This window comes from Quercus lobata, chromosome 10 (assembly GCF_001633185.2).
Source record: "Quercus lobata isolate SW786 chromosome 10, ValleyOak3.0 Primary Assembly, whole genome shotgun sequence".
NCBI lineage: Eukaryota > Viridiplantae > Streptophyta > Magnoliopsida > Fagales > Fagaceae > Quercus > Quercus lobata.
Genome location: NC_044913.1, coordinates 37,425,661 through 37,440,561, shown reverse-complemented (window position 1 = coordinate 37,440,561; position 14,901 = coordinate 37,425,661). Strand labels below are relative to the sequence as shown.

At 36.9% G+C, this 14,901-nt stretch overlaps 1 protein-coding gene across 1 annotated transcript; it reads right to left on the bottom strand.

The window, feature by feature from the left end:
* Positions 1 to 5,711: 5,711 nt before the first annotated feature.
* LOC115963684 (protein SUPPRESSOR OF GENE SILENCING 3) lies at positions 5,712 to 11,680 on the bottom strand. The gene is made up of 6 exons (XM_031082781.1): positions 11,469 to 11,680; positions 9,663 to 10,632; positions 9,192 to 9,486; positions 8,776 to 9,020; positions 8,059 to 8,207; positions 5,712 to 6,211 (listed from the first exon to the last, which is right to left on the bottom strand). The coding sequence occupies exons 2-6, from the start codon at positions 10,623 to 10,625 to the stop codon at positions 5,986 to 5,988; spliced, it is 1,878 nt and encodes a 625-aa protein (XP_030938641.1). The 5' UTR covers positions 10,626 to 10,632; positions 11,469 to 11,680; the 3' UTR covers positions 5,712 to 5,985.
* Between the last annotated feature and the right edge of the window lie 3,221 nt (positions 11,681 to 14,901).

The window sequence follows — 14,901 nt, the reverse complement described above, 5'->3', positions numbered from 1 at the left end:
AGATGCTGTGCATTAAAAAGGAGAGATTGTCACTACAAAACAAGTCCAATTGGGTATTGGAGTAAGGGTTCAACTGTAAGTTAATATAAGGTACTGGGATTCCTTTACTTGTAACTGCTTGTTTTGATAATAGTGAATTCTCAAGAGTGGTGACCTTAAAATCACCCGGTGGGGTTTTTGCCGTGTAAGTTTTCCCCTTTCGTAAACAAATCACTGTGTCAATTTATTTTCCATTGCATACTTTAGTTAATTTGTGATTTGTTTGTGTTGCCACGTACAATTGTATATTAATTTGATTAACTAATAAACTTGGCTAATTAATCAATTAATTTATCACAATGGGTCAATTCGTTTTTGGCCTATCAACCTCAAAAAAGGAGTCCAAATTGGACCAAAATTCAAACGCGAGCTCGGCTCCCAAGAGAGCCATTCGTCACTCTTAGAGTGCCAATCGGCTCTTCCCACAAATGCGTGGCTCGGCCCAAGGACTCCTGGATTGAGATAAACCTTACCTTTTTCGATTTTTTAGAGATAAGGATGTGTCTCAATTCGTATCTGACCATTCAGCTAATTTTTCGAAGCATTCCAACCTCTATAAATAGGGGATGCCTCTCAAAATTTAGTAGTCTTTCTGACCCCCACCCCCCCCCCCCCTCTTTCTGGCTCTTCTCTTTTGATTTTTCAATTCCCCTTACGTTAAAGACGTTCTAGAGGCCTTTACTTTAAGAACTTCTTTTTTGTAAGTAAAGTATTTTAGGCTTCAAAGAGGTGAACAAATTTCATTAGAAGAGCACGCTTATGCAAGAGGTATTCTGTTTTTCTTCTTTCTTTTCTTCTTTCATTAATTTTTATTGTTTGATGCATGAATATGTTTGTCATGTCTTTATTATGTTTGTTCTTGATATATATAATTACCATGATTAAATACATTGCTAGAATTTTCTTTAACATGTGCTTAGGTGATTGTTTATTATAATTCTTTTTCTTAAGTTTCTAAATTTGCAATGACTAACAAATTTTTTATGAAAACCACAAAACTGATCTGTATTCTTCAGATCTGATTTTTTTTTTTTTTTTTTTAACACAAAACAGATTTGTATTTTCTAGATCTGATTTTCTCTAAACACAAAAACTAATATGATTTTCTCTAAGCTCAAAAACAAATCTGATTTTTTTGGTTCGAAACAGATCTGATTTTTTTAGTTCAAAACTGATCTGTATTTTCATTAAATACAGATCTGATTTTTTTTAGAAAAAATGTTTTCTTGGTTACAAAATTGCAGGTTTTGAATTTTAAAAGAAGGAATTGTAAGTTAGGTTGAAATCTTTTTTTTTTTTTTTTTTAATATGTGATGCATTGTATAATAAATCCATCTCATGAATGTGGATCCTTTTTCCAAAATCTTTTTTATATTATTTTTTACATTTTAAAAAAAAAAAGTCTAATTTATCTTGATAAAACCACTTTTTTTATTAAAAAAAAAAAAAAAATTTACACAGAAACAGATCTGACACTTTTTAACAAAAATATCATTCTTTCTTTTACATAAAAACAGATCCGATCGTTTTACAAACCAAATCTATTTTTTTTAATTCACAAAACAGATCTAAATTTTCTTTAGAAATAAGGCACATCATTCATAAGGAAATTTATTTAAATTATTTTCTGTCATGTGTGTTCAACATATCATTCAACATCATGCAAAAAAGGGTATATTGTTCATTAGACTCTAGAAGACCAAACTCTGTCTAGGCGGAATGGGTGCCTAACACCTTCCCATTCCGTAACCTAGCCCCCTAGCTTAGGGTTTTTGGATAGGTAGATTAGTGTTTTGTCTATTTAATTTTGGTATATTGTAACTAGGACCAAAGTTTTGTATTCTTTTGCATAGATAGGACCCAAAGTCTTGTAAGGTTTAATTTACCAAAGTTGTACTTTTCTTTATTCAGTGAATGACAATGAAGTATTTTATCATGTAATTTGTATTTATTTATTATTTTTTTTTTTTTTGTATAAAAAATAAGTGGCGACTCCACACCGCTTACCCAAAAAAAAGAGGTGCCCTTAAAAGCACACAAATCTCTTTTTTGAGAGCACCCGATTTTTCCGATCTCTCACACCTCCACTTCCTCAACACCAAGCTTCTGAACTGCCCTGAGACTCGTGATGATTGCCTCATATTCGGCTTCGTTTTTGGAAGCACGGAAACCGAGTCTTAGTGATTTTTCCAACTGCAACCCCACGGGAGATATCATTACAACCTCGACCCCAGATCCTCTTGCATTAGACGCACCATCCACATACAATCACCATGATTTAACCGAAACTTGGCATACCCCTACGGAGACTCCTGGCGCGGGTGTGAACTTAGCTACAAAGTCGCCCAATACTTGACCCTTAATGGAATTCCTGGGCTTATACCGTATGTCAAATGTCCCAAGCCTCGTTTCCCATTTAGCTATCCTCCCGGTGAAATTTGACCTTCTCGAGAGTGATTGTAGGGGATACTTGGTCAGCACCCAAACCATATGGGCTTGAAAATAATGCGGCAGCTTCCTCATCGCATGCACCAATGCTAGTGCCATCTTCTCTAGTGGCAAATACTGAGTCTTCGCATCCACCAACGTTTTGTTGAGGTAATACACCAGTCTCTAGATCCTATCTTGATGCCTTAGTAACACGGCGCTTACTGCATGGTCGGAGACCACCAAGTACATATACAAGTTTTCTTTGGGCTCTGGTCAGGATAAGATAGGCGGGCTAGCCAAATAACACTTCAAATCTCTGAACGCCGTGTCACACTCCTCCATCCATTGAAAACTCTTCCACTTCTTCAACAACTAAAAGAACAATTTACACCTATCGGCTGACCTTGAAATAAACCAATTCAGGGCAGCAATCATCTCGATGAGTCTTTGCACTTCTTTGGGATTACCGAGCAGGTTAAGCTGCTGAATTGCTGTAATCTGGTCGAGGTTAACCTCTATTCCACGTGTCGTTATCATGTAACCCAGAAACTTACTTGACCCCACACCAAAGCACATTTGCTTGCATTGAGGCGCAATTTGTGTTGCCTCAGTATTCCGAAAACCCCCAACCAGATTTGGTACATGCTCTTCACTCTTCTTGCTCTTAACCACTATGTTATTAATATAAACTTCCACTGGGTCCCCAATTTGATCCTTAAACATCCGAGTAACCATTTGTTGGTATGTAGCTCCCGCATTCTTTAGCCCTAAAAGCATCACTGTGTAATGATAATTACCTTCGGGCAAAATAAAAGAGGTTTTTTCCTGATCCTCAAGTGCCACCTTGAAAGTCTTCCAAGAAACTCATTCTCGGGTGTTCGAACATGGCATCTACCAACTGATCTATCTTTGGTACAAGGAACGGATCCTTTGGGCATGCTCAGTTAAGGTCGGTAAAATCAACACACACTCTCCATTTCCCATTTTTTTTTTTTTTCACCACTACAGTATTTGACAGCCACTCGGGAAAAAATACCCCCCTAATAGACCTTACCTGCTTCAATTTCTCTACTTCATGCTTCATAGCTTCCACATGTGATTTCGCCGATCTCCTCGGCTTCTGCTTCTTCGGCGGGACTAATGGATCTATATTCAACTTATGTGTGATAAAGGCCAAGTCCACCTCAGGCACCTCATACGGATTCCATGCAAGACAGAAGAACTTCTACTCAATCTTCCATTCGCAAACTCTTTCCTATCTGAAAATACTTGTCGGTGTAAGGCAAAATTCGTATTTGAACCAACTCTTTCGCACTGTCTACCCTCGTTAGTCTCTTGCAATATGAAAAAGGAGAGGAAAATCAAACCACAAGCGAAGCTGTAAGCGGAGGAGATAAGGCTTAGGGTGGCTCGTCCATGGCAAATCGAGAATAGGTGTGTCGCCACCTCCACTAGCGAGCCTCCCACATGAAAACCCTCAAGGGCCACTCCACCGAACCAAGACCCAACCCAGATTTGAACAAACTCAGCAACCCATTCTGAACTCTATGGGCAACCGATTCTCTTGCTGCTACATGCCACAACCACCATCGATTCTCTTCTGCTCACTTCCTCTCTCCTAGACATGGTTTGAACCGTGTTTCACAACACCCACCAACAAGACCCCAAATTGTTCCCATCGTTTTCTTTGCATTAAGACCCCATGTCCTCCATGATCAAAACCACATTGTTCCCATCATTTTTACCACATCAAGACCCCTTGATCTGCTCGTCGATGGTCGAGAGAGAAGCCGATGGTCGAGAGAGAAGCCATTACCACAATGGTTAGATTTGATGTAGAGGCCATGATGGTTGCGACGCATGGTGAAGAAGAAGGCCAACCTTGTGAGCTCCAGCCATGAAGTTACAGTGGAGAGAGAAAGAGTGTAAGGATTTTTTTTTTTTTAAGCTGATGAGTTTAAAGAAAAAGAAAAAGAATTAAAAAGATAATGCTTATCAATTTTTTTAAGAAATGATTTTAGATTAAATTAGATTTAAGGTTTTTCTTTAAATTTAATTTATTTTTTGTTTAAATTTTCTAATGTGGTTTTTAAAAAAAAATAATTAGCATTTAAAAAATGTCAAATAAAATATTTTATTAGCCACATCAACATTAACTGTGCAAACATGGCATTCTATTTGCCATATATGCATTTTCTATTAGTGGGTTGATGGCAAGAAACAAAATGAAAATGATTTTCCATTTTTAGATACTGGAGTAGGTGCAAAATCAATCTAGGCACCAAAATGAGATTAGACCCTAAATGTAGAGATTAAAAATATATTTTCACCTATATTTAACACTCACACAGCCAGTCAGCCATAGCCTTCACCGGTCACAACACATGATAAAATCCACAATTCAACACGTGGCTAAATATAAATTGAGCAGAATACCACTTGAATTGATTCACAAACAATAAAACTGCAAAAATAAATACTGCCTCAATCCTCAGCCCCAAATATACCAAATTGTCCTGAATAGAAAATCCTCAATCCTCAATTCATAAATATAATTCCTCCACAAACACAGAATCAAGGCAAAATCAAATTAACATATCTTTTTTGTAACAAAAATTATTGCAAAGTTACTTCATGTTCCCGCCCAAGAATGTAGTCCACAAAAATCCATCCTTTTCTCCAGAAGGAATTTTGGGGCCTTCTTGACTCGCACTTATCTACCATCCCACATGAAAATTTTGAAACCCCAGATCTCTAGAAAAAAAAAAAAAAAAAAAAAACCACCCACCTTTTAAAGTAGTCTACAGTCTAAAGCCCCAACACCCACAAGATAAAGACCGTCCCCAATAAGCTCAAGAGTCAAGACAAGACTACTCATTCTATTTACCCTCCCAAATTCTCCCAGAAGACACAAAAGTCCTCACTTGCCCTCTCACCAGAAATTCACATCACCAAACTCAAACCAAATAAACAACTTTTTTATTTATTAAAATTTAAAATAAGTAATAATTTTACAGTACTGAAACTGCTCTTTCCGCTGGAGCAATGGAGGTACACAAGGTGGCCATCGATCATGGCCATTGATGCAGTGTACATTTATATTAAACAAATGACAGAATTTGTGTGCAGGTTAACAAAGATTCATGCTTAGTCCACTGCAAATCATACCATAGTTATGAAAAACAAAATAAAACAGAGCAAGTTATAAAAAATAAAAAATAAAAATAAAGAAAGGTAAGGCCTTTGACATTCCAACTTATTACTCATACTATAATATAGAAAAGATCAAACTTCATAACCTTCCAACCATCAGTACCAAAACAACTGGTGCAATTAACCATCAGACACTACCATAAGCTACCTTCTTTTGCCTTTTCCTATCTTCTAGTATATATATTTTGATAGTATCATTCATCCGAGGTAAAAGTTAATAGTCATAATTATCACAAAATTCTAAGAAATATTACGCAAAATGTGAGTAGTACTCAACTCACACCTGCACTAATTTATATCATGTCAGATACCATTGCCAGTGTTGGTAGGGGGCTGTGGGGAGTACTGGGACATAAGCTGGGCTAGTTCAGCATCGAACTCTTTTTCCAGCTCTACTTCTTCCTCCCAGTGCCTCTTCTTCATTGCAGCTATTTTCTCTTCATGAATCTTAACTAGACTGTCTCTCTGAGACACAAAAACTTCCATCTCTTTGTCTTGACACTTGATGAATTTTTCAATTTCTTCCGCCCTATGTTAAAATAACAGAAAACACAAACGTGTAATGAGTAACAAACATTTAAAAAGAAGCAATACTAAAAGCACCATCTTAGATTTTAATAGTATAAAAACCTGCACATTAGAGCAACCACATTAGAGGTTGCAAGATTGTGCAAAATACAAAAAGTAACTAATTTTACACATTTTAACCCAAAAAAACACCCACATCAGTGCTTGCAAAATTGTGCATATATACAAAAGTGCTACAGACCTACAGTAACCGAGCATATATGCATAGTTACTGTAGCTTTTCTATACGTTATTTTAATATTATCTTTATAAATTATAAAAACCTATTTCACTCTTTTTTTTTTTCCTCCTATAACCTGAGCAACACCAACGCCTCACAGTACTTTCTCCCTGTTTCATTCCTGACCTCTTCCTCTCATCTTCTCTCTTCGTCCGCTTCTCTTAGCTCATTCTCTTGCTCTTGCTCATTCTCATCACCACGGGAAAGAATGTGATCGGTTTGGGGCGTTTTGCAGCCCGGTGAGGAGGGTGGATCAGCTTGGAGTTATCTCTATTGACAGATTTTGGGGCAAATGTCTCCAAAAAGGTATGGGTTTTTCTCATTGAGATTTTAGGGTTTTGTTTTCTTTGGTTTAGAGCAAGATTTTTGGGAGTTTCTCTAAACTAATTTTTTAGGGTTTGCTGTTAGTTCAAGCCTTAAAAAACAGTGTAAATTAAAAGATTGTTCTACTCTAACATTGAGTTCCAGCAACTCAATAACGTGAACCTATAACTAATGTGAGGGCATAAAGGTGTTAATTTTGGGACTCATTGGGATTCCATTTGTAGTGTGTTATGACTTTGTCTTCTTGTTTTGTTCTAGTTGTTGATGTTGATGTCTTTGTCTTGTAGTTGTGGTTTGTTATGACTATTTTTTAATGTCTTGGTTGATGTCTCTGTGCTGCATGTTTATTAGCTATCAATAAAATCCTCTTTAATGCAATTAAAAAAAAAAAAAAATTTGGGATTTGTACAGATACGATTCAAGGCTTTTTATTTATAATAGAATTCGTTCAAGGCTTTTATATATATATACATATATATATAATAGAATATGTATAGATACAAAATTTGAAATACAAAAGTGTTTGAAATACGAGAGTTCTGTGAAATACAAAGGTATTTGAAATGGAAGCAACTCTATCCTATCTTAGGATTTGTATCTTGTATTCTATGTTATCACCTTTAAGTGGTTTCTTCAATGCTCTCTTATCCATTAATTGTGGCTCTTGTTTTGTTGAAACATCAAGAATTTTAATTCAGATCCATGAGTTGGTGGCTGTAGTTTAATTTCTTAATGCAAAATTGAAAAAAACCAAGACATTTTTTATATGGACTTTCAAAGTAATGCTATTTTTATTATTTGGTGAATAGATATGTGCCTTCTTGGCTGCTATGCTTGGCCTTCTTGGCTGCTGTGCTTATCTCACACTTGATAGAGTTGTGTTAACAATCCACCCTCCGGTGGGTCACTATTCAGCAGTACGGCAGGCGGCAAGACCAATCCAACAGCGTTTGTCGGAGACACTATTTCAGCAGTTTGGCCAGCAGACCTCCGCCACAAGCGGCTCCACTTGCCAAGCCACCAGTGTTGGTAGTTTACTTAAAATATAAGTTTAAATTAAGAAAGAATGACCATTAGGGAAAATAATAAAAAATTGATGAAGAACGAATATTTTATTGAAATATCTTGTAAATAGATAAACTGAATTGGGTGTTTTGGAAAAGTGATTGTGTAAAATAGAAAAAGTAAGTTCTTATGCTAAAATGGACGGAATATTTTACACGAACTAGTGAGGTTGCTCTCACCTGCGCTTTGCATCGGATGAATTAGCATTTAATTGCTTCACCTTCTCACGTTCCTCCTGCTGCATCCTCTCAAAATTTTCTTCCTTTTCATCCCTTGATTCGCGAATTATTTTGAGCTGATCCTCGTAAAACTGTTGTTGCTGGTCCATCTTCATTTAAAAATAAAAACATTAAAACACTCAGCCAAATTGAATTAATGTTCAAAACATGGAGAGATATCAAACAACCTCAAGAAAAACAGAGACCAGAAAAAGGCTAGCAAGCTTTCCATCTAACTTGGAAATAAAAATAAAAGAACCAGGATATAGTGTTTCTGAATAGAGCAAAACCAAAAAGACTACCATAGTTAATGTAAATACAGTCGACCAGCATTTTGTTTGCTCAAAGGATATCACAAAATAATATGCCTACAGAGTCATCCTATCTAGAAGAACATAATTGATAAGTTATGCACCTAGTTAATGATTTCTAGCTCATTGGCCTATCCCTATGTTAGAAATAATATACCTACAGAGTCTGAACCAATACCAACAAGTCAAAAACAGAACATATTTACAAGGTTTGTGACCTCTACTTTAGATGTCATTTCAAGAACAAACTATATACCAAGTGCTTTTTTCATGGTCCATACCATATAGCACAAAAAGGCAGGATCTAACAACTGTTGCAAAATATACTAGTTTCCATCTTAAACCTTAAATCAGAACATAAAATTACCTCTTCCTTGTTCTCTTCATGCTGCTTGTTGGTTCTTTGTCTCACAATACGAATTTCCTCCTGTGTCTTGCGCAGCTTCTCACTCACAATTTCAAGAGATTCTTCAACAGTTTTTGAATGCCTTCGTTCCTTCACAACTTTGTTCTTCAAATAGACGAGTTGCTGGTTGTCCTCACTCATCTGCCTGATTTGCTTCACTACCATCTCCTGATATGACCTCATTTCATATTTGAGCTTTGATTTCTCTAATCAATCATAATTCTTAAAGCATGTCAGAGGCAACTACACATCGCATCAGCATAGTTATTATTCACAGAGAAGAAAAATAGTAAAAAAAAAAAAAACAAAAACTATGCATTTTAGGTTTATCACAAGTCTTCAAGGTATTCAACTGATGAGAGAGAGAGAGAGAGAACCTTTGGTATGCTCATTGAATATATCCAAATCTTCTTTCACGGCCATGTAGCCGTAAAGCTGGCGATTGCCACCTGCTGAAAACCTGACACGGTTACGCTCCCAAGCATTCCTGTCAGTTCCTTGCCCAGCAAAATGCTTGTGTAGGCGCTCGGCCTCTAAATAGCCCCTTGCAGATGCCTCAAAAATCAGGAGACTCATCCCACGGTGCCCCTGTGGTCCATATGCATGTCGCGCCTTAACAGCATCATATGAGCTAAAATAGTCAAGCAGCTCCTGGTTTCCCATGCCTACCCACTGCCACATTTGACACGAGTAAAATTAAAGCATAAATCAAATCAAACAATCTCAATAAAAAGGAACAAGTTTACCTCCAAACATATTGGACGAAAGTTAGTGGGTTGAAAATGCATATGTGATGACAATTACTTGGATATTAATTTGCAAATGAAGATAAGAAAATATGATTGTACCTTGTCTTTCTCGTCTTGTTCAAGCTTTGTATTCATGATTACAACCATGGGAGGCCAGACTATTTCATGATCTCTCTCGTCATCTTTCAGACCTTTCCATCTACCAAAAGCCTCTCCAGCTGGAACGACTGAAGTTCCCCTAAGGCGCAACTCTTCTTCCAATATTTCAGCCAACTCCCTATGCATTTTCACTCTTTTCGACCCTTTTGTTTTGGCGTGCGTCATCAGGGGCTGCAAGCCTCGGTACCAGTCAATAGCACCAGGACCGCCTTGACAGGCAGGACAGTGCCACTGCCTTGCTGGGTCGTTTATGTCCTCGATGGACAAGTCATCCAGAATGCTAAAAAACTTCTTGAACCAACTGCTCTTCTTCCGAGTGTTATGACTCTTTTCACTTGCATCAGAATCAAATTCATCACTAAGTAAATCATCATCACTATCATCAATTTCATCAGAGAGGTCCTCATCATCCTTCTCGCCATCACTGTATTCATCCTTTTGCTGGCCATCCTCAGAACCCTTGGATTGAACGGAACCAGCTACAGAATGCCAGTTCCATCCACTCTGCAATGGAGGCCCGATTACAGGTTGTTGGGGGGGCTTGTAGTTGTTATCGAAACCCCTTGTGGAGGAAGATTGGGGCCTCGCAACATATCCCCTTCCAGCGGGTCGCCTAGAATCACCTGTTTGTGATGGCCAGGTATTTCCTGACCCCCTTCCTGCTCCTCCACCATTACCCCAGGCGCCTTGTTTTTGAACCGTATTTGGATTCGGATTTCCCCATCCTCTAGAATTAGTATTATTATTATTATTCTGAATAGGTCGTTTTGCAGTACTGCTTCCAGCTCTGTTCTTAGGCTTCCTTGCATAAACCTCCCATTCACCATCATCATCTTGCCCTGAATTCAGATTCATGCCTGCCACTCCATGACTCAACTGATCTGCGTTTTTACCTGAACTCATCTTTTGGCTGCAATTATAAAAATAAATCAACTTTACTAAGAAATTTGCACTTTATTCATAATTTTCCCCCAGAATATTATTTTCAACAAATATTTAAACAAAGAAGTTTCGAATTTTTTTCTTGTTCAATAAAAATCAGACTTTTCCTTAAGAAAACGACAAAAGGAAAATTAAATAATAATAATATCGCAGCAAAACCAAACAAAAGAGTATCAACTAACACTGAATATAACGCCCCACCAAGTTGAATTTTACAGATCATTTTAAGAGCGAAACACACATGAAAATGCGTTGTTTATTTTGTTTGTTTTTCCTTATGTTTTCTCAGAATCCAGACACAGCATTAAGGGACATATACACCAAACAAACTCATATCTTACCAAAAACAAAGGGGGAAAATTTTGAACATCCATGAATGGCTTAAACGAACACCAATTTTTACCAAAAATGAACTCGAAATACCATCAATACATCCATTGCACACAGATCTAACTGTATAAAACTAAAAAGTGAAGATTTTTAACTTCTAGAGAAAGCACAAGTTTTAGCTTAAGAAGAAACCCTAGGTTTCGCGAAAACGGTATACACACTAAAATCAACTAGCAAACATGTTGGTGCTACATACACATGCATATACACAAAGCGCATATACATACACACAAAATGTATATTCAGTACGATTATTCGAAGCGAGAATCAGAAAATCAGTTCAAGCTAAAGAAATAGTAATGCATCAAGAGCAAAATGCAAGAAACCTGTACGTAGTGTACGGAAAAGATGGTTTTAGTGTGTGTGAGACTATGAGAGTGAGAGAGAGAGAGAAGAGAGTATGGGAAGCAATACCTGTGGATCGCAACCGATCGTCAGTGGAGGATGATCGGAATGCCGGAAATGGCGAGGTTCGACGAGAAACTCGCCGTAGATTGAGAGTCACGCGCGGAGGGTTTTATAAGAAAGCGAAAGAGAGAGAAAAATACAAACACAGAGAGAGTGTGTATGGGTGACGCGTAATGCGTGCAGAGTGAGGCTTTTGACGAGACGAAGACTAAAATGGATTTTGCTTTATTTTTATATACTGCTACTCAGTCCTCAAGTCTCGGACCCCAAATTTTTATTCAATTTGGTTTTTTTTCCCCGATATTTGCTTTTTCAAACTTTCTCTATAAGTTTCCGATACTATTTTTTTTAAAGATGAATTGCACCTTAAAGTGTGAATTACACATTAAATTTTGACTTGAATTTTCATAATTTGAACTTTAACTCAAGTTCTATTTTATTTGCAATAAAAGCATTCGCACCAGTATTTTTAAACTATTCTATTTTATCATTTTAAAAATTTATTTATTTATATCATGCTATTTTACAATGCATTCATTATTCCCAATTCTATATTACTAGTTGTTAACCTGTGTATCGCACGTGAAAGCTATTGTGTATAAAGATGTAAACTATTCTTTTTCTCTTCCTTATTGATTATACATTCAAATTTCAGTTTCATAGTTTCCTATCCTTGATATGAAACAATAAATAACATAATGAAAAATAGAAATCAAACTTTGATGAGAATCAACAAGCATTCAAGAATCCATTACATGTTCCAGTTGGGCCTATTATTAAAGCAAGATCCAAGAAGATCAAAGAAGCACTTAATGGGCTGATTCAAGAGATTTGTGCTAATTCAAATGCGAGACATTCCAAGCTAGGCCCAAAGAAATATGAAAGCATAATAAATTTAATTCAAGCTATTGAGGGCTGATTTGGCTTAATTGGGCTTGATTTATAGCGTGGATTAATGGCTGATTAATTTTCTAGCTCCATATTAGTTAATAGATATTTTTCCTATTCTAGAGCTTCTGATTTCGGACCAAATCTACCTTAAATTTAAGCTTTTATTATTTAAAACGTTTTTTAGCTATTTCCTTATTTTGGATTTGCTAATTTCAGACCAAATCAACTTTTATTTAGGGTTTTATTATTTAGTACGTTTTTAGATTTTCTATTTTCAGTCATGTCTTATAAATAGTGATGATTCCTTGGAAATCAATAGGTTGATAAGTCTCGGGCGCTAATGATCTTAGGGTTTAATCCTGAAAACAAATACTAAGTCAAAGGAGACCGGCCAAAAGTCCTCCGATAATGAAGTCAGTGAATTTGTAATTCCCAATAGGAAGGAAGTAATTTCTGAAATAAATGTCTGAATGAATCTTACCTTCTCATCGAAGAATGCTTATATAACATGTGTGAAACGGTTATCTGTTTAATAACCGTTCCTATTGTCGAGGAGTTCGAAAAATTTGGAGGTAACTTCCATAACCGCCATGGAAGTTACCTTAGTTGGACTTGTGTTCCATAGTGGTTAATGGAGAACTTGGCACATAGTAATCCAACCCAATTAGCTCGTCCATCCTTTATTAAGGACAGACGAGGTTATTAGGGATGACTCGTCCTTGTCCAAACGATTCTAAGGATGGACAATCTTCCCATGGGACCTCATCCGTCCAAAGACGAACGAGGTCATTAAGGATGCTGGGGACGATCACCTCATGTACTTGGTTCGCCCTAGTCGGTCTTTAATTGGACGAGCCATATGGACGAGTTCAGGAGTTGGTGTTTTTTGTAACACCATCAAATAGCATGCACCCATTGTAATAGAGAGAATTTTATTGAATAAAAATTAGAAAATGTGAGGCTTTGCTCTTCTTTTGATTCTTTAAGAACTGTGAACTAATCAAGGATTCTTCCTTGTGGCGTTCAAACTTTATACCTTTGGTTTGTGATTCAATTATAATTATTGGGTCAAGGTGTTATACTTATACCTTTGGTTCGCGTTTCGATTATAAACGTTGGGTTAGGGTTTCTATCAAAAATTTGAATTTTAGCTTTCTTGGGCAAGTATTCCAATATTTTTGTTGGGTCTCAAAGCGTGTCAATTGAGGTTTGCATCATTTGGTATCAGAGCATAGGTTCTAAAATCAGTTTTCTCTTCCTTTATCTTTCGTTTCCTGTTATCATCCTATCTTGTTCCCTTTGTGTTCTTTATTCCTTGTTCTTATTTTGTGACTTGCACTAGGTTAAAATCGTGCACCAAGCTCCCAAAAAAAAAAAAAAAAAAGTGGCTTCAGAAAAGAAATAGAAAAAATATATATATTGTTTGTAGTTTCAATTCACTCAGGCCAAAATATTATTTTCTTTTGTCCTCTTCCTTTGATTTAGTGTTTCTGTCATATTTTCTTACCATTGGTATTAGTTTAAATGCTACAAGTTGAATTTCTTGATCAAGTTTATTAGTTTAAGCAGAACTGAAAATGAGAAGCTACAAGTGGAAAAAGGCAAGAGAGTGTGAGACTAATATCGGGAAAAAGCCAATTTAAGAGTGAAACACGAGTGTGAGTGACATAATTTGACTGCAAACACGTGAGGGAGTGTTGTGAGGAATTATTTCTAACATTTCTTTGTAGTTTCAAAAGTATGTCTTCTAGGGACGAAACATCAAATAGGGAAGGAAGGGAGGAGTCATCCATCATGTTGCAGGCTATGCAACAACAATTTGATCGTATGAATGTGGTGTTTAATGATATTCGAGATCGGATGGATAGGCAAGATATTGTTATTACTTCTTTGCATGAGGAGCGTCCCCAAAGAGCCCCTAATGCTAGAAGGCAAGGAAGGCGTGCGCGCGTGGATGATTCTGATGACTACCATGAGGATGAGTTTAAAGATGAAGAGGATCAAGCTTCATTGAACAATGAGAGCAGGTTTGGGCCAAGGGGAGAAAGGCGTGGTAAAGGTTTCCGAAGAGATCCAAGATGGCAAGATGAGACTGACAGAAACCTAGGAAACATCAAAATGAAGATACCATCATTCCAAGGGAAAAATGATCCAAAAGTGTACTTGGAGTGGGAGAAGAAGGTGGAGTTCATCTTTGAGTGCCACAACTACTTCGAGGAGAAAAGGTAAAACTAGCTGTGATTGAGTTTACTAACTATGCTCTTATATGGTGGGATCAACTTGTGATGAACAGAAGGAGAAACTATGAGAGGCCTATTGAGATGTGGGAGGAAATGAAGGCCACCATAAGGAGGCAGTTTGTTCCTAGTCATTACTATAGGGACTTGTATCAAAAATTATAGGAGCATGGATGACTACCACAAGGAGATGGAGATTGTCATGATTCGGGCTAATGTAGAGGAGGATAGAGAAGCTACTATGGCAAGGTTTCTGAATGGGCTGAATCGGGACATTGCCAACGTGGTGGAGTTGCAACACTACGTGGAGT